Below are 18,804 nucleotides of genomic sequence, written 5' to 3'. Positions count from 1 at the left end.
GGGTATGTAACGGTGCTTCAGTTGTGCCGGTTCTGAAACACGCCCGTTTGTCAGCCCTTAAATGTCCCGGAAGACAGATGACGGGAGTGTCTCGTCCCGCCTGTCGGAATCTCCGCTGCTATCTCAGCATTATCCGCTGACAAATAACAAATTACGCCCGCTAAGACGGCGATAAATATGCATTTGTACCCAAAGACGTCGCATCGCAGACAATTTCTCTTCCCAATCTGTTTGAGTAAACGCTCATTTAGCTTGCCAAAAGATGGGGTTCGGGACGTCAAATAGAAAAAAAGCGGCGGTACTTCATCCCAGATCGCTGCCAAATTACAGGCAAACGCAATGATCTTGACGCCATATTGACATGTTGGAATTCATTTCTGGGCGATTCGTAAATCCCCAGCACGCAAATTGTGTTTCCATTATTTTACGGGCCTTTTATCCCACCCGTCACCACACAATGGGTCTTTACCGGGATCTGACTCAAGACAATAATCGCCGTGTCTCCGCGCAATTTGGTCCTTTTTGTTTCGCTTTGATGGCGTTTTAAATAAATCCAAGGTGCTTCAATCAGGGTTAATTTGACAATCTGCATACTTGGCTCGCTTCCAGGACGGGGTAGGAGAGAGAGAGAGAGAGAGTAGAGTTGCTTTCTTCGCCATATGTGAGGGGGAGTCTATCGCGGCGCTGTTGTTAATTGCATTTAGAATCTTGCCGATTAGATTTTGTTGCGTTTCCCTTGGGTGTCTACAACCTGTCACATAATCCACGTTTGTGTGAAGTGAACTCAGATTGAATTACGAACAAATACCGCATCCGCAGATCACGCATTGCGAACACAAGCCGCCACATTCGCTCCAACATATTGGATTAATTATTACAAACCGTTTTGTAGTAAGATTTGTCGTACAATTTGGCTGTATAGTTGAAGTAAGTATACAACGCAGCTGTCTATTGCAATCTTCAATCTGCGAAAAAAGAATGAACTTATGTCACAATTGAAACAAATGATCATCAAATCACAGTTGTAGTAATGTGGATAAGACCTTGCCAAAACAAGTTCCAAATTAGCTAATTTCCCCACTCTCTCTGTATATCTAAAGTTATTTGTTGCTTTAACAGAGTAGAACGATCGCAGATGTCTTTTGACGCGCAGATGTAACGCTTGCCTGGAACCATCATCTCCGAGTCCGTTATTTAGGACCACTCCCGCCATATGTTTCTCTGTATCAACCCTGAAATTAACATCGATCGCGGGGTGGTAATAAAGTGATGGATAAGTTTGTAGGTAATATGCAGGGTACTAAAAATGCCGCCGCCTCTCATCAACACGGCTTGGTGACCTCCCTGTCCTTGGTGCTAGTGTACATGCGACATTTAATAGTAACCAGTCGTCACAGCTCACAGCGCGGCGGCCCTCGGCGTGTTGTGAGCCGCGGGATAATTGTGTGCGGCTGACAGCTGATATGCTGAAGTAACAGTAGCCGGGATATCTAGTTGGGAGAAGAAAGTGTCTGCTTGTCAGGATGGATGAATGAGGTTTAGACTGACGGAGTCTCGGGTGGGACACGGCTGGATCTCTGAGGAGAAGGCTAGTACGTAATGGCCACTCTAACATACGAACCATTATTGCCGTGATTTAGGGGCTCGTCTGATGTATGACGACAGTGAAATTGTATGATCTCAGACGGGTACTTGTCATTGTTGATAGGGGGAGGGGGGTCTGGCTGTGCGCCGCTGTTCCCGCTTCTATTGTGCGACAAACAGGCTCTCCATGCCGAGCAGATGGCAGCCTCTACACGCAAAACTAACCCGGCATTTAAACAGAATCGACGCTCATGAATAATAAAGCCAGCACCCCGAGTGGAATGTTTTCAGGCAAATTTGCGTAAAGTCGCTTACCGTACATAATTAGCCCTGGCATATGTTGTTGAAAATCATGCAGTTCGGGCGATATTCGTAACAGAGTGCGAGTATTCCGCTGGTATTGGCGTCGATCTTAATTTCGCATTTGGAGAATTTCTATGAGCCCATTAGTAACGGCCTTTAGCCACTCCGCGCTAAGTCCTTCGTTTGCGCCCTGAATTCTGGAAAAGCTGACGCGTCCCAGTTGCGCGGTTTTATACTAGCATCTGCTGCAGGATATGCATTTTGTCAAATCCCATTTACCGTGGGCTAACATCATAAATTAAGTAATTAGATTCATCAGATAATAACCAATCAGGTGTGAAAATTGGACGGTAGACACGCGAACAAACCGCCCTATGGGAAACATTCGCCATGCCTGACTGGTCCATCCATTTATGTTTCGACACGACTTCATAAACATATCAAGCCGGCAGCCACACTACTCCATACAGGTCATAGGCTTCGTTCAACCGCCACACGATCGCCAGACGGGCCCGAACCACAGGCGCGTGGCCTGCATTACCCGCCCCACATCGACTACTCAGAGGTAAGACCGACGTCCTTTGGTTCAACTGACTACTTTTGTGTGAAGTGGCCTCTCTGCGTGCAATCATCACAGATGTTGGCTGGTTGGAAATCAATCAGCACGGCTATTCATACAGGGCGCACAGGGAGCCAAACTTGCTGCTGTCCCGACCTCTTTGTTCGCCTAGGTAGCATATGTTACGGTGCCCGCCATCTACCTACACTTGTTTTTCTGCGTGTGCAAGCTAACACTCCCGGCGAACGCTCTGTCGTCTGTCGCGCGCTCGGAGGGAAGGGGGGAGGAATCCTCTAACAGGGAAGCTCCAATCTCAGGCGCAGTGAGTACGGCGTGTCATGTTTGATGTAATCATAGCGCTAATGTACGAGGTGAGGGAGATGAAATCTCGAGGAACACTCGTACGTACGGGAGTTTCGCTCTGTGTCCTGGCATCACATGTTGTTGTCTCGGCCTGGTTTTAACTATTTGCCAGCGAGAATCTGAGCACAACGATGTCTGAGTGCTTTGTGTATGGCCCATGCGGCAGTGTATGTATTGGGTTTGTGTGTGAAACTGCACTACCGGGTCAGTGAAATAACTCCGTAAGCCAAGTAGCGCCCATACATATATATATATAGATATATGCCATTCACGGCGTTACTTATAGTGAGTTAACCACTATTGTCTCATTCTAGTCGCGCTCTCCTCGTAGCAGTTGGTAAACGTGTTTTGAAGAAACGTTGTGTACAACATTTTAAAATCGACCTACAATTCTGAGCCCGGTCTATTCTTCTCTACGCCGTCTGCACCGGCCCTATGTCCTCTTTTCACACATAGTTGCTCTCAATACCTTTAATTCATCACGGAGTCAAAAGACCAGCGACGGGCGGCCCGGTCGCAATCAATAGGAATGGGCCGGCTGAAGACAGAAGGTTTTTGGCAGCGACAGAAGCGCCTTGGTTACCTCAGATTCAAAACTACTGCTTATGTTGCATGGACTATTTCTTCAGGCAAGGGGTGGTGAGGGAACATCTTTGAAAAATGTCACCACTGAGGGCCGTCATCTTCCATGATACTCTCACGTTTTCTTCGTACCGGCATTTTCTTCTATTCTTGTTCAACGCCATCAAAGACAAGGATGGAGATTGTGCTTGCACGCTGTACCAAAACTCTGAAGTGTGAAATATTGATATGATGACGAACCATGTTAGAAAAACCTTTCGACTTGCCAAGTTTCCATATTGCCAACTATTTTCATTACATGTGAGTTGCTGATGTTCGTGACATTTATTTTTCAACAACGTTTAAGTAAAACTATCATAAACATATTTGGTAGTTATAAGCGACGATTGCCAAAAAAATACATAAATGTGTACAAATATATATTCTTCTTTTAAGATTCCTGTATGCAGGGCTGTACTTGGTACAATATTCACACCCGCCCATGCCTATAGGGTCCAGGCGTAGTGGGTTCAACCTAAGCGGTCTCAACTGATTACTTAAGTGCATCCCGCAATCTTCCCCTCTACCTCCTCTCTGAGTTGCCGGCTCCTTCCCCCAGGGCCCAGTCGTAATGCGTCGCTCCTAAGTCCCCACATTAAGGGAACGCACCCACGAGTGTCGTTTCCCCGCTCCTGATGATGTTTATCGCGACGCTGGCCGCCGGATATCCTCTCCTAACAACCCTTTATGACGACATACGGGAATGACACATCCTCCCAGAATCACTTGTAGCGAGAGTCGGGCAGAAATCACCAAAGACAGGGCGGCGTGAGGGTCAACGCGGGCGGCTGGGAAGTACTGAAGACCCGTACTTTACTGCTGATGGAGAGAGAGTGACGAACGCGGATGGCTCGCCCATCAACCCAGAATCGTTTGCACCTCCAACAATATAGAAATTGACACGGCGAGCATCTGATCGGAATGTCAGACGTCTAATCAATTCCTGGAAACGAACCGCGGGAAGCGACGCAGATCGATCGCTATTTTATATCACTTTTCATCAGCAAATGGACATATGTTAGCGCGAAGTAGTATTTAAATCATCGTAGGTCTCCTCTTCCAGACTGTGACAGTGGCAAATTACGGCTTCCCCGAGCAATAAGACAGTCCCAGGTGGTCGGGATATTATTAACGCATTTTCACCACCTGCATCACACGGCGCCCTCTCTGCTGTAACTCCGCCATCATGTCCATAGAGTATCACTCACTACACGTGTCCCTGTAATAAACATATCCTCTCCAATTATCGCTCTTAGGAACCAACTCAAGAATTAGACGCCAAAATTATCAGCCGTGACAGCCCAGGCATCCTAAATTGGAAAAGCTAGTTAGATTGTGAATAATGGTACATTGTGTAATGAGGTTTTGATGTGGTAAATTGTATTGGATAGATTTAATGTGAATGTGTACATGAAAAGAAAATAATATTATCTTCTGACTAAGGTTCAAAAATGACAATTGACGCGAACGTTGAACGTAATCTAAACACGTGCTACCTTATAAATAGATCTCTATTATGATTATTGATCTAATCGTTTTTCCATATTTATTTCCATGATAGTAGTATTAAGGTACTATGGGGCTTATTCAATACCTTCAATGCTGTTGTAGTTGCGCTAGGAGTTTGTGTGGTATTGTCATGGATGAGAAAACACATTTCACAAAGTAAAGATTTTCCTAACCTAGGATTCATAATTTTTCGACAAATTATGACGTAGACTGTTGCCCAGTCTGAATGCCTTCTGTCCCAGGCCGAATGACGGCGTAATTGGCGACTTCGCTCGTTCCAACAATTCCGCCGACAGTCAGCGAAAATGCCGCACGTTACAAAATGTATCGACATCCATACGAATTATACCCGTCCGGACAGCCACAAGCTGCTATGTGTAGTGGTAATGCGTAATTAGCCCGAGCTGATCGATCAAGTCTTGCACCGGGGAGGTGACTACAGAGAGAGACACACACCACACCAGTCATGGCTATTACCTCAGCCGTACGCAAACTTCCGAGCGGTCTATTTCCCGAACCGCCCTGGGTAGTTTGACTGGCGGATCAACAGGCCACCGTGAGAGGCCGGCTCTCTTGGGCCCGACACCGACAGATAAAAGGGTGTTCTGCTGACAGGCGTGGGTTCCAACTCGGCGGGAATGGAAACTTGAATTCCCCACGAGATCAACAAAAACGTTTCTAGTTCTGGTTTCGCTCACGGCCGCTCGCAGACGGGATAAGGAGACGGGGGGACGACGTCAGTCTGTTAATGGAAGCCGACGATATCGGATCAGCGGCGTGATTCATGGCGACATTGAATGCGGTGTACGGCCCGCGGAAAAACACACTTTTAAATGTAGCCTTAATTAATTCCCCTGCAGGGCAGCGCATGGGGCAGACAATGGATGAAGGGAGAGAAATCCGAGGCCAGACCATGACAGACGAGAGGGACTCCACCGAACTGTTGACGGGCGTCTGGACGACCACTGACATCCCGCCTAGAACCGTCTTCGGCCCGTACGTCCCTGGGACAGACGACGTGGATCCGGCCGTGCTCATCGGCATACGGACTAAGGACAAGAGGATGGTCTCATATGCCTACAAGGTAATCCAAACCTACATATCGAATGAATGAATGATCTTTATTTGCATCTTCTTGCCCACATGGGCTAAATGCAGTCGTTAGTTTCGTGTATTAGATAATAGACTAAAGGTAAAGTATCATTACCTGTAGGGTTGATATCTGTATCTGTATCTGTATAGCCGGTATAACCGCCCTTCGGCGTAACACACCAGCTATGGTGATGGTGAACAATGGGAGAAACAAACGGCTAAGCATCAAACTATGCTACCAAAAGATCTATAGTTTACGTTTAACCACTAAATCTATCGTTTGCAGAACAGTTAAACAAAGAAAGCTATGCTGCCTATCGTATAAGTATTTTGAACGCCCTGAAGTTTTGTACATGAACGTGAAGTTCTGCTGTATGCAACAAGTTGCAGAAGACAGCGAACATCTACTGATGTTCAGTCTATAACAAGATGAACCTTGGAAAAATTTCCTTCTAAGGAAGAGCAACGTAGCGACCAAAATCTTCGCATACAAATAAACATGGTTCTGGTGAATGTCAGCAAACCACCCTCAATAAATCATAACGTTATTTCCGAAAGTATATTTTCATTGATAGTAGATAGTTTCCCTATGAGTAACCTACAATGGACACCGATTGTACCTTTCTTTTCTATTTCTTAATCAGTCCATTTTCTAGCATTTTTTTTTACCCCTGATGTGATAAACGTTATAGAGTTAGACCTTAGCAAAACATGATTTGCCTTGAATTAGGTACTGATTTTCTGTCTACCGCTCGTCTTTCCTGCCTGTGTCTCTTGTTGTTGACCCCTAGCCTCATGTTTTGGCCCAGACTATGTGTTGACCTTGCTGATCTGACATGGCGGAGACGGATAGGACGTGGTCGGTGTGTTTGCTTTGTTGTGAGGAGGGATACAGATGGCGTGAGTCGCAGGCGCCATGGGGCGTGCATGTTTACCTCACACAACTGGTACAATGCCTCTGACAATCACCATTCAAACATACAGCAGAAAAAACTTCCGATTCTAAGCAGAACCTTTTTTCAGGCTCTTGTACCTTCTTTACATATAACTATTAGCTCGCTTATTGTCTCAATGTATTTTGTGTATCTACTTGTGTTGACAGTGTAGAAAATGTGTCGTTATTTTCTTGCTTATTTAAAAGATTCATCCGTTTGTTGTAGTCACACTTTGCTTTTGTTTTTCACAATGTGGATACCCGATTTGCAACGGAATGTTATTTTCTATACGCATTGATTTCAAGGTGAAAACATAATGGCAGGATAGCTATCATTCCTGCACACAGCAGATGCTCGCTTCCGATGAGCATTCATCAAGCGCATTTGGAAGGATATCGTTGGCGCAAACGGATGGATGCCGCTGTTTTATCATAATATGATAGAATCAAATCAATGGGAATTGGTCCAGACGTGTTGGCAGTTGAATCACTGGAGCGATCATTGAGCTTGTGTCTGGGTTCACAATCATTTCCTCTCGCATATACCTCTATCATTGTGTCACATTAGCCCCTCTTTGTACTTGTAGTACCTGGGACGGTATACTTACTTTGCCATCTTTGGAACTACTAGCGTCGTTCATGTTTAATTTCCGACTCGTTTTGTCTCGATCTAAGGATTTCATCAAATGCTCGTATTTTCGGACCTAAAGAAGTCTAAATAAAAGGCAAATAAGAGGTAACCAATCCCATATTTGAAAGGTAATCTATATATACATGTAGTAGCATGTTGTTGTTAAAGACAGTTACCATTCAAGACACTGTCTTTCCACAGAACCACGTAATTCTTCACCTGTAATTTGGCGAGCGTTTTTCCAGAACAACGAAAGATTTAAGCTGTAATTTTGCGAGCGTTAGTGTGAAGTTTCCCCCACATACACCACGTTTTCCCGGACGTGTGCCCAGAGATGCTCCCGTCGCCTCGCTCCTCAGGTGGGATACAGTTCAAGTGTTTCAGACACGCGATGAATACTCATTGCGCCTTTGAGAGCCTGTTGATTAGCGAAACACAAAATCCAATATGTTGAGCCATGGGTGCCGAGAATTAGGATGATTGATCGCCAGCTGCATTAGTTTGCACTCAGGTTTAAGAATCGATTGTTTCGTGAGAAGGGTTAGTAAAAAAGAGAGACAGGGATGGGGAATACTAGCGGCAGGCCGCGGAACTAAAGGGTTTTTACAGAGCTGAGCAGAGATTGAGACAAAGCTCCCGGACGGTCCGTGGTGAAACCCAGAGGGTAACGTAGGAATACAGCTATTCAAACCCATCTTACATTACAAAACCAGCGATGAATCATCGATATCAATGTTTTATAATGGAACATAACTTGCAATTTCTTAGTACATTCCGATCTAGAATTTATAAGCAAACAGCCAAACAAACAAACAAACAAACAGACAGACAATCTTTATAATTATTAACACAACAAAATTACACCGACTTTCGCAATGTATTATACAACTATATATACAAACAAATGAGTACAAATGAATTAACGTACGTATTAGTATATGAATAGATCAACATGTTATGAGTTTACGTATCGTTTACACTATTGGTTCTAAGGTGTAATCATTTCTTGATGTATTTACCTATTTGTATACGGTAAAGTGTGTCTCTTCCTAGAAGGATTTATCATCAGGATTGAAACTTTTGAATTCTTTTGAACAAGCGGGAAAAAGGTGAACAGCTTTGAACGTTTATCCGCATACCGTGAACAAGCTAGCCATGATAAAGTGACGTTCGTCTTCAATCTCATGTAAACATCTATTTAAACCCCTGTTATTCTACTAACCATCAATCCATTTTCAATGTATAGGAACATAACTCGCAGGAAATTTGTTAGAAACATTGTATCTCATATATTGACAGTTCTTGCAAAAGATGGGAGAAGAGATTAACCAAATAATGGCTTTTTCTATTGTGTTAAATCAAATTATCTTACCAAAGCGTTTTCTTTAGTACGAAAAGTCAATAGCAACAGTACGAGTACCGATAGCAAAACACCATGTAACTATAATCCACAATTGTATTCACCATTTTATGAGTTTACTATCTTTGCACAGTCAGTTACATCCTTATCTGTATCCAAAGTAGCTAAACAGCACTAGTATACCAAGGAAGCTTACCTATCGCATGCAAATATCGAAAAGCGATAACATATTGAAGAATCAGTAGTCATGAATTAATATAGAAACAGGCGAATATGACAATATAGCCCCTGACCAAAGGTTTTATCCATTTTGTCCAAAACAAATTGAATATAAATTCCACTTTGTCATGAAATTATCTAGATATGATGTCTTATGTCTTCAAAATTCTTTGCCCAATTACAACAGATTTCAAGAGACTCGATGCCATGAGCAGATTTGATTTTATCTTAAGATGTGATAACTCTCATAATGTATGGCTTTGTTATTAGAAAAAATACTGAAACCCAAGCCTAGCCCCGCCTGATCTCAACACAATATTACCACACAATGTTATCATGGATTTTAGATTCATTTTGTTTTTCTCGTTTGTAGTTTGTATTGACCGTGCTGTGTGTTTTTTCGTCAATAAAGCTTTTCATAAAATCATAGCGATGTATCTCCTACTCACTGATAATGTTACGCGCAGGTAGTAGATACATCATAGTTACAGCAGATCTGACATGTGTTATGATAGGAGCGGGCAGATGCGTTCTGCTGTCAGCGGATGTACCGACAACAATTATATACCGCGCCCTGTGTAATAAATGTCAAGCAAAAAGGTGCGATTCACACCACAAAGACGAAAATAATTTAGCACTGACAAAAATACGAAAACAATGTCTGGGAGCTGAAATTAGCACCCTCCTTAGTTGCAGATCCTTTCGCTAGTGTAGGTTCTTTGCACGAGATACCGAAATCTAAATAATTCTTTTTCCTGTTTCTGTCATCATTGATGAACAAAGATTACTTTGTTTAATTGTTGATGACCTGGAACGTTACCTGTGCATTTGCCCGATGTTACGTTCAGGTGCGCAGCGCTATTGTCAACAGTATCTTATGTTCCAATGATAGACCTTTTGCGTTTGTATTCTCTATAATGTAGAATTTTAGGATACATGTAGTTTCATTCATACGAAGAATCATTGTTCTGATCAGTGAGAGAACTCACATAACTCATATCTTTCTTAGTGTTATTTGATTTTCGGCTCCGTTAAATCTACCCATTTTTTCCATGGGTACGAGCGGGTGATTGTGTCTCGCCCTCGACACATGGCTTCTTTGTTTAAAAGCTCAGACGTTGATATTGCTTCGAGATTATCCCTCCTCAAAACGTTTGTGGTTCAATCTTTATTTCAAAATAGAGATTAAGTGAACCGAGTATTTTCTAACTTGCCTCGTCTAGAACTCGGTTAGTCCCACGGTACATGTACCTTTGCTGTATAAGATAGTTGTAATCAACAACATAATCTCCACTGCGTCTAAGATCCACTTTGTTTTACCGGCCATCTGTTGGGTGATAATTCTTTCTCATTGTCACTCTATTCTAGCCATGTTTCATACACATATCACTTATTCTTTTAATCAAGATGTATTAGATTATTTCGCTTGTATTGATGATCATACTAATTATTTATCCCTCCGTTAATTGAGTGTATGTTGACTGGTAGCTCGGTAATTAAATCACATCCTTTGTGTATGTTGTTTTCGTTCGTAATTATTTGATTTTCCTATTGTGTTTTTCTTTATTAACTGAGGACGATGAAGCAAAATTCATTCCCTATTTTGTTGTTAGATAATCTTCTTTGTAGTTGATCACTCTGCCACACCTGATTATGCATTTGGTAATGCCTCCCTTTTAGTTATCATTTCAATGTTTCTGTGAAAATTTCTTCATGCTTCCAACTATTGCCTAGTCGTCAAAAGTTTGTTCAAGTTTATTGGATAATTTCGTTCTCTTTTGTTTAACCACGGTGGCTCCCTCATTGAATAACATCTAGGAAATAAATTTCTGGGACTTTTTGAATATGAGCCACTCTTCCAATATAAGCCAAGAGTGGCTGTTTCGAGCGTTGAACCTAACCACGTTGACAAAATATCAAAACACGGCAAGACTTTCTGGACTGTAGAAGTTTACCAAACTTGTTCCATACAAAGACAACACTCGAATGCGTGTATTCAAGTGTTCTAGAGCAACTGAGATTGCACTGCACTATCCCAGCTCTCAGGAGAGTTCTCTATAGGTCATTGCGAACCCGGTGTTACAGCATGATATTTTCCGCTTTATAACGATATTTCCGTAAATAGCCTACACTGCTACAGTGTTTTTAGAGCGTGGAACCCTACTTGTGCTCCGTTAAATTCTACAGCACGCTTTCAGTGTTATCTATTCAACTGCACATCACGTTTTGACACCATGGAATGTTTGACATAGCCTCCACCCCCAAAACAAAAGAGAATATATGATACACAGGCAATCATAAATCCAATGACTTATCTATTTTCAAATAGTTATAACCTGTTGAAATTATCGTAAAATCGGCAGTATTCATGTAAGTCGTTTCACATACTTGTCTGTAATGTTGATTTATTGAAATGAAGATCAAAGGATACACAACTTCGTATAAACAGTGGGTAAAGTATTGAATAAACATGTTCATACATCTATACACATGGTGTCTGCAATTTCATCTTGTGTAATATAAGTCACCACAGTGTTTGCAATGTAGCCATCTGAAACCACTGAAATCAACAGGTCTTTTTTTCTAAAATCGGTTGCCGAGTAGGGCGATATTTAAAAAGTAAAAAGGCATTGTGGAATTTTCCTATATGTTCTTAATGTTCATTATTATGAAAATGAACTCCATATTGAGTAAGAAATTCAAAATTAGAGTAGCCAACCTTTTACTCTTCGTTTCAATTGTTTATGGTTAGAAACCTGGGATACTTGGAAATGTATTTTTCTGAACTCTATAACAACATGTTTATTAAATCTTATCTGAGGTTTTAGAATAAACTTCTTGCCATTTGATGATAGTAGGGATATTGGAGTCGGATATCATTAGTGTGTGGACTATTCCCCATAACTTGTTTGTCAATCTATCATTGATGAATGTTAACGTCACATTGACTCCTTTAGAATAGTAGACACTACACAAAGGATCATACCTAAATGTAAGATCAGGTACCGGTACAGAGGTTTAGGTGCAGGTCCGGACCCGTACCTGCACCTGAAATATTTGAATAGCATGTGGTCTTCAATGATGACAGAAACATGAATAAAGAGTCAACGGAATGCTTATTTGGACTTTAGGTACTTTTGTTAAAGAACACATATTCTGAGAGTTTCTCATGTAAAGAATTGTGCTGATTTTAAAGACCAAACAATGTTTGTATGACAACGTTTGCCAGTCTTCGTTAGCAAAGCAAAGCCAAGAAAGGACAATGTTTGCATCTTCCTCCAGTGATAGATTTCAACCTTTGGATAAGAACAACTCATTTTGAGTTACAAAATAAGTTATATACATGACTGTCCGTCTAGTCACCGGTACATTGTTCTGGTATTTTGGACCTAGATGATTTTCGTTTAACTGTACCGGTACGCAGTACCTACATTAAATATATATGTGAAGCTTAAGTCAGCAATGCTAGGTATAACGTCGGTTGATTCGTGATTCTAAAATGTTGTCAGACGAACGATGACTGCGGTGTTTTCTCGCCACTGCCAAGCCGCAGCGGTTTTGGGGTATCAAAGCAGTCTGCTGAATAATCCTGCGGCCGCTTCCACGGAAATGGCGGAACGATAGCCGAACAAAAACTGCAGACAATACCGCATGAGCACAATATCCCCAGCTGTCAGCTCCAGTGTTCGTCTTGTTGAAGCGAAACTTTGAGTTACCGAGAAAATAACCAACAGGTCTGGTCAGTCGGGAGAAGAGGAAGATGACTCGAGAAGTGGTTCGGAGTTTCTTATGTCCTGTTCAGGAGTTTAACCTCGAGGCAAAGTCGGTTTTCCCCCAAGGTCAGTCAAGTACACGGAGTGTAAAGAACGGTCACGACGGTGTAATTGAAGAAGCCTTATTACTGCTCTGAGCAGCCCGACTCCTGACACTTCACCAGGGGTTACACGGCAATTTGCGCACGGGAAGGGAAGCGAGCAACATCAATTTTCCCGCTCAGTTGATGGCTAAAGTATGCACGGCGCGCCGCGCGCTGGCGTTCTCCAACCGCCGCGTTCCGTTCCAGGCCGGGAGTCATTCACGTAATTAGGAAACCATATCTAACTTGATTATCCGGGTATTATGGAAGTTATAATAAGATTACCATTTTCTAATTCGGAAACCAATTTTCTGAATTTCATTTCATTCAATTAATTAAGCAGCGTAACTTCTGCCTTGAGACATAACAAAGGCAAAAGTCGTGCGCTCAATATCGTTTCATTCATGCAGACCCTCTGCTGAGGGCGTCTCTGGAGGATTCAGGCCAAATTAAATCCATCCCCTCTTCAGACATTGAAAAATGTGTTTAATCATTTGGCAGGTAATTTATAAATACAACCCCCTTTCAATCCTGTATAGGCATCATTCGTGGTCTTTGACATCGACCAAATTTTCATCGCGGCTTGTCCTAGCTAAAGTTACTCAGCTCTGAAGAGAAGGTCAGTGGTACCATATTTAGTGTATCATGCGAATTCCCTCCTAATTAAATGAAGTTAATGAAAATTTACGGTGCGAGCATCGAAGCTTACTCCTTTGACCCCTCTCTCCATATATAGGTCCTCAACTTCACCGTAATAATGGATTTGAATTGGATAGGTCATATATATGGCAGTCGTATGGTGTGCTCGGAATATCTATTGCCATATTAATACCGCTGGCATGGCGGCTCAATACAGCTAGCTGGGAGACATGGGCATCAAACACATCGCGGATAGGTGACATGTTTACCCCTCATAGAGGCAGGCTTTTGGGCAGCATTGGCGACAAAACGACATGCCTTCATTATGTTGTCACGTGGCCTATTAGCTGACCATTGTGAGCACTGATACTGCTGTACTGGTACCTTACCTTTGATATGATTACAAAGGATCACTCTTTGCCGCTGCGATACTTTCTGGGGAAAGTTAGTCCACACTAGTACTGACTTGAATACATGTATGACATTTGCGCCGCGCATCAATTTTCGGACGTCCTTTCCAAAAAAATGTTTGCGACCATACTGTTAATCGTACAAAGAAGCTGCCAAATGAGCAAATATATGTCGTAGATTGCAACCAAAAAACAGAAACTAAAAAGAATCAATTGTTTGATATACCATGTTCTGTGCGTTCAGTCCTTTGTTCAATTCTCCTGACCACTCATAATGAATGCAACTTTTTTCCTTCGCACGAATCAGTTTTGGGTGCCTAGACGATGATCAAATCAGCATTGCCTTAACTCCGTTAACACATATGTTCTCTCCCTCTCTCTGTCTGTCATAGAGTCAGCTAGACTTGGCCAAAGACTGATGGGGTTTGATTTGGCCGGAAAAAAATAATACTGTGTTTCCGATTACGGTCCTGAAAAATTAGGGTCAATAGGTAGTGATTTTCTTTTTTCCTTTCTTTTTAAAAGATATCGGCCAAAGTGAACCAACTCATACAGTTTAACAATGTAAAACTGAAATTCGTCAGGGAACTGGTATTTTCAACATGTGATGACAATACAGATATACATTGTACAAGGACAAGTATATCAATAAACTGAACAAAGAAGTACAATGTTTACAACACATTCTTGCAGCAACTGTTGAAAGCTTTCATGTTTTAACACAATGTGAAATACATAAGTCTGGTTTGCACTTTATTACTCTGATCGGAAATTTTATGTCGACAAAAAAAAGGCCAGGGTCCGCAGGTTTTTGGTAGAGTCGGCCTAGTAACCAGAATCATAACATTTTTCCTAGGCCTCATCCATTTCAAATTTACCAAAGAAAATGTCTGAAATCCCAAGTCGATGATTTGACGTCTGGAATGTGTTGTTGTTTTCCTTAGGTTGACCCTGGTTGTTGCCGAGATGGAGGAGAGAGTTTGAAGTGGTTACGTCTGATCCAGCCTGCCCGGGACAGACGGGAACAAAACATGGAGGCCTTCCAGCGGGGCGGCAAGGTGTACTTCCGGTCCGTGTGTCACATCCGGCGTGATGAGGAGCTCCTAGTCTGGTACAGCGATGACTGGGCCGTCAATATTGGGATCCCAGACATCCTACCTTCCTTCATAGCTGGTATGTATGCTTCAGCACACTCTTTGGTGCCTGTAGTGTAGAAAGTATTTCGTAATGCGGCGGTTAAAATGCAGTCTGTGCTACAATTCCGTAAGATTCCGCGAGTACCTTTAGCTAGTGAATGGCCATTGAAGATCTTCGGTTCAAAGTCTGGCGATGGTCCCTGTATACTCTTCAAACAGAGGTTAGATTCTGGCTGGGTTTGTTTCGTCTTTTTAGGCGTTTTTGTCAGGCTTTCTATTTTGTCATGTTTTCTTTTTGTCCGCCAGCCTAGCCTGACAAAATAGACAACGAGACAAAAACGCATGAAAAGACGTCAAAAAGTATGGAGTCTAACCTCTTCTGGAGAGTAGTTCCTGTACTCCTTCAAGGAGACTGAACACAACAATGTTGCCAGAAATTTGATATTTTCAGCCGAGAAATTTCTCCTCAAAAGGTCCACTTTTTCAAAAACCATATCTAAAAGTCAGTACGGCCTTTATCCTTTAAGGAGTTGGCGGATGTGCGTTTATCATCTTAAGTCTGACTAGTTAGCAGAAGTTTGTGGGAGTTAACCGGTGTTGAGTAGGCGTGAAATGAGAATCCTTTCATATTTATCGGCCTCTTTATCGTAGTTTCAACACGTATGTTATTTCATACGTCGTCAATCACGTCGCAGAGCCCGGACCCAAAATGCGACTGACAGAGGTTTTCCCTGGTTATTTCCGCTTGTGAGGATATTAAACTGCCTGCCACGCGTGTGACAAACTGAGGTTATGACAGCCAGTCACAAAATCCCCTTATCTCGGGTGACATGTTTCATTCCGCTTGCGTGAACCCGTCTTGTGGAAAATAGCCGGGACCTTCTGATCCTATTTATGTTGCTACTATGAAATTCAATTAGTCCCCGGTCGGTGCTTGTACATCAGATTTCTGGGTGTGCAACATACGTCCCATCTTGATCTGAGTCTCCCAATCAATTTAGCCTCATATAATAGAATTTGTTTCATATCTTGGCGTTGCAGGCCGGCCGGGGTTAGGATGGGGGTCGGCTTACAAGGAAATTGTTGGGCTAACTCATATTTTTAATTTGCTTTATAGGGGAAAAGAATTATCAGTGCCCCCACTGCTGCAAGATGTTCCAGTTCCCTAATCCTCTCCGAGCCCACATGCGGTACAAGTGTGAAAAGAGGCAGTCGGCTATGGCGACCAAAGCAGGCACGGCTATCTTCCCGTCATCCACCGCGGCCATGCCTGTGACAACCAAGCCTGTGACCGTGGACATCAACCTTGCCGTCCGAACAGCACGCATGCTGAAGTCGGCTCCGCCCGGTGTGTCCAAGCCTGGACCCGGCTTCAGTTTTCACGACCTTCCTCACAACATGGAGGAAGCCAACGGCCTGGCCGCTGAGAAGGCTGGAAAAACGGCTGCAAGTCCAGAATCTTCTACCCGGACGGAAGGTCTGTTAAGCGTCCAGACCTCGCCCCCGCAGCGGAGTTCCCGGAGTCCGGAGACTGTTTCCCGCCATTCACCAAGTGAGACATCCGGGTCCCCGCGTGGTGCCAACGATAGCCCTACAGATGGCAGCAGAAAACGACCAAACGGTGACTTCCCGTTCCAATCCCGCCATAGCAAGGACACAGCGAAGAGACCGCGTAGCGACAGCAGCGACTCCTCCGACTGCCCCTTTCTCACCAACAAATCTCCCAAACAGACTTTGCAGGAAGAAACAACAGCCACCAGCGCCCCTAAACCTTACAGCCCTGAAAGTAAAAAAACTGACGCATCTTCCTCTCACATTCTCCTCGGTAGACAAGTCTCCAACGACGGAGGGAGTCCCCTGACGCCTTCCAGCGACACTGACGATGACGGCAAGAGTGCATTCACAGAAGTCACCTCTTCCAAGTCCTCCAGCGTAGCGGCGAAGGAGAACCTCACACCACCTTTGCCGGAGCACAGAAAGTCGGACTCAGAGTCGAGAGGGACTAACAAGTTGAGTTCTACATCAGGCCGACTTCTATCGTCTTTGGGCTCCATCGGACAAGTTTTACCAGCGTCAAGTGGGGGGACAGCCAGTGCCTTCTCACAGCCAATTAGAACAGCAGGAGGTCACCACGCCGTCAGTCCCACCTACCCACCAGAGCTGAACCCATTCAAAGTGACAAACATGGACTTTCCACTTGAGATAAAAGCTCCGATTGCTAACATGGCTCCCATCAACGCTAACCTCCCACCTTCTATGTACCTGCCTAGAAGAGACTTTGATGGACCAGCGTTTCTGTCAGCAGCTGATAAAGCCCCAGCCCCCATGCTGTTTCCGGGGATGGGAAAGATCGAACCGAGACCGTTCATCCCCCGGCCACCTGTCATCCCGCACGTCCCCGTCCCCCCGCTCATCTCCTCCCCTACCGCCGCCGTAACGTTCAACCTTCCCACCCAAAACTGGTGCGCCAAGTGCAACGCGTCCTTCCGCATGACCAGCGATCTGGTGTACCATATGCGCTCGCACCACAAGGCCGAGGTGGATCCAACCAAGCGCAAACGAGAGGAGAAGTTGCGCTGTGACGTGTGCGGGGAATCCTTCCGCGAGCGACACCATCTGTCGCGCCACATGACGTCACATCAATGACAAAGCATAGGACAACATCCGGGAACGTTGCCAAAACATCCCTCCTAAAAAACGTTAAACACAGACACAGCCTCCAATCCAGATGTCTTTATATCGGAGGACATTGATATGATTCTAAAACACTGTTGTAATGTATTATGTACTGTAGACTTGTAAAGAGTGTCTATCTCTCGTATGATTGTAAAATATCCTGGATATAAATACAGATATGTGGAATCATTGATATATTATGTGTTTCTCTGGCGCCTCGCTGTGCGTCTGTAAAGCATATTTGAATTTGCCTGTCAAACTGGAAATATATAGGTAGATATATAAACACCCTTGGAGAGGTGGCAAAGAAAAAACTGTTAAACCGTTCCACGCTTTCGCGAGCTGCATGCCAGTTGTTCTGTTTCTACTGTCAGTTGTGTATCAAGCTGAAAACGTTGTTAACATTTACACAGACTTTATATGTCATTTTGTATCTTGAAAAGGGCAATGCTACTTGCTGGTCATAATAGTCTGTCAGAGGTTTACCGGTTCAACTTGCTGTAACAGAGTACATAGTTGTTTTGGTCATGACCAACCATTGTAAGGGCGTATGAGTAGATGTACCACCGTGACTTTCCCCAGAACTCGGTAACGTAACCGTCTTAATGTTAGTCTTCTGAAGAAAGAAAGCTGAGTCAGACTTGTGATACATTGCCGTGCGGTGCCGTGTATGTAATTCAATGTGCGGTCAAAGGCGCAAAGCGCTGCAGTCACCATTTCATATATATCCCTCTTACACTCCAATCATGCGAAAGGTGACCGCCACTGGTCCGAACGCATTACCTGTGCCGGTGATATTTGGCCGATAGACAGGACATATTCAGCTGTCTCGACTGTCACGATCAGGAGGCAATATGTGACCTTTCAGAAAATGAAGAAGAGGGTGCTTCATAAAGAGTCAGAAAGGTCGGG

The 18,804-nt window shown here is 43.6% G+C and overlaps 1 protein-coding gene across 2 annotated transcripts; it reads left to right on the top strand.

The window, feature by feature from the left end:
• The first annotated feature begins 1,446 nt into the window (after positions 1-1,446).
• On the top strand, positions 1,447-18,219 carry LOC136448438 (PR domain zinc finger protein 8-like). 2 transcript variants are annotated; one of them, XM_066447997.1, is made up of 4 exons: positions 1,447-2,452; positions 5,800-6,023; positions 15,025-15,253; positions 16,334-18,219. In XM_066447997.1, exons 2-4 carry the CDS (start codon positions 5,808-5,810, stop codon positions 17,860-17,862), a joined length of 1,974 nt encoding a protein of 657 aa, XP_066304094.1. In that variant the 5' UTR covers positions 1,447-2,452; positions 5,800-5,807; the 3' UTR covers positions 17,863-18,219. The 2 variants fall into 2 exon arrangements, with proteins under 2 accessions (XP_066304094.1, XP_066304095.1); XM_066447998.1 differs by lacking the exon at positions 1,447-2,452 and adding an exon at positions 2,527-2,768.
• The last annotated feature ends 585 nt before the right edge of the window (positions 18,220-18,804 follow it).

This window comes from Branchiostoma lanceolatum, chromosome 14, assembly GCF_035083965.1.
Source record: "Branchiostoma lanceolatum isolate klBraLanc5 chromosome 14, klBraLanc5.hap2, whole genome shotgun sequence".
NCBI classification, from domain to species: Eukaryota; Metazoa; Chordata; class Leptocardii; order Amphioxiformes; family Branchiostomatidae; genus Branchiostoma; species Branchiostoma lanceolatum.
This window is presented reverse-complemented; position numbering and strand designations above follow the sequence as displayed.

Coding starts and splice junctions, on each gene's coding strand:
- LOC136448438 (XM_066447997.1), top strand. CDS start 5,808: ATGGGGCAGACAATGGATGAAGGGAGAGAAATCCGAGGCCAGACCATG. Junction 6,024..15,024: donor TGGTCTCATATGCCTACAAG/GTAATCCAAACC, acceptor TGTTTTCCTTAG/GTTGACCCTGGTTGTTGCCG. Junction 15,254..16,333: donor CCTACCTTCCTTCATAGCTG/GTATGTATGCTT, acceptor TTTGCTTTATAG/GGGAAAAGAATTATCAGTGC.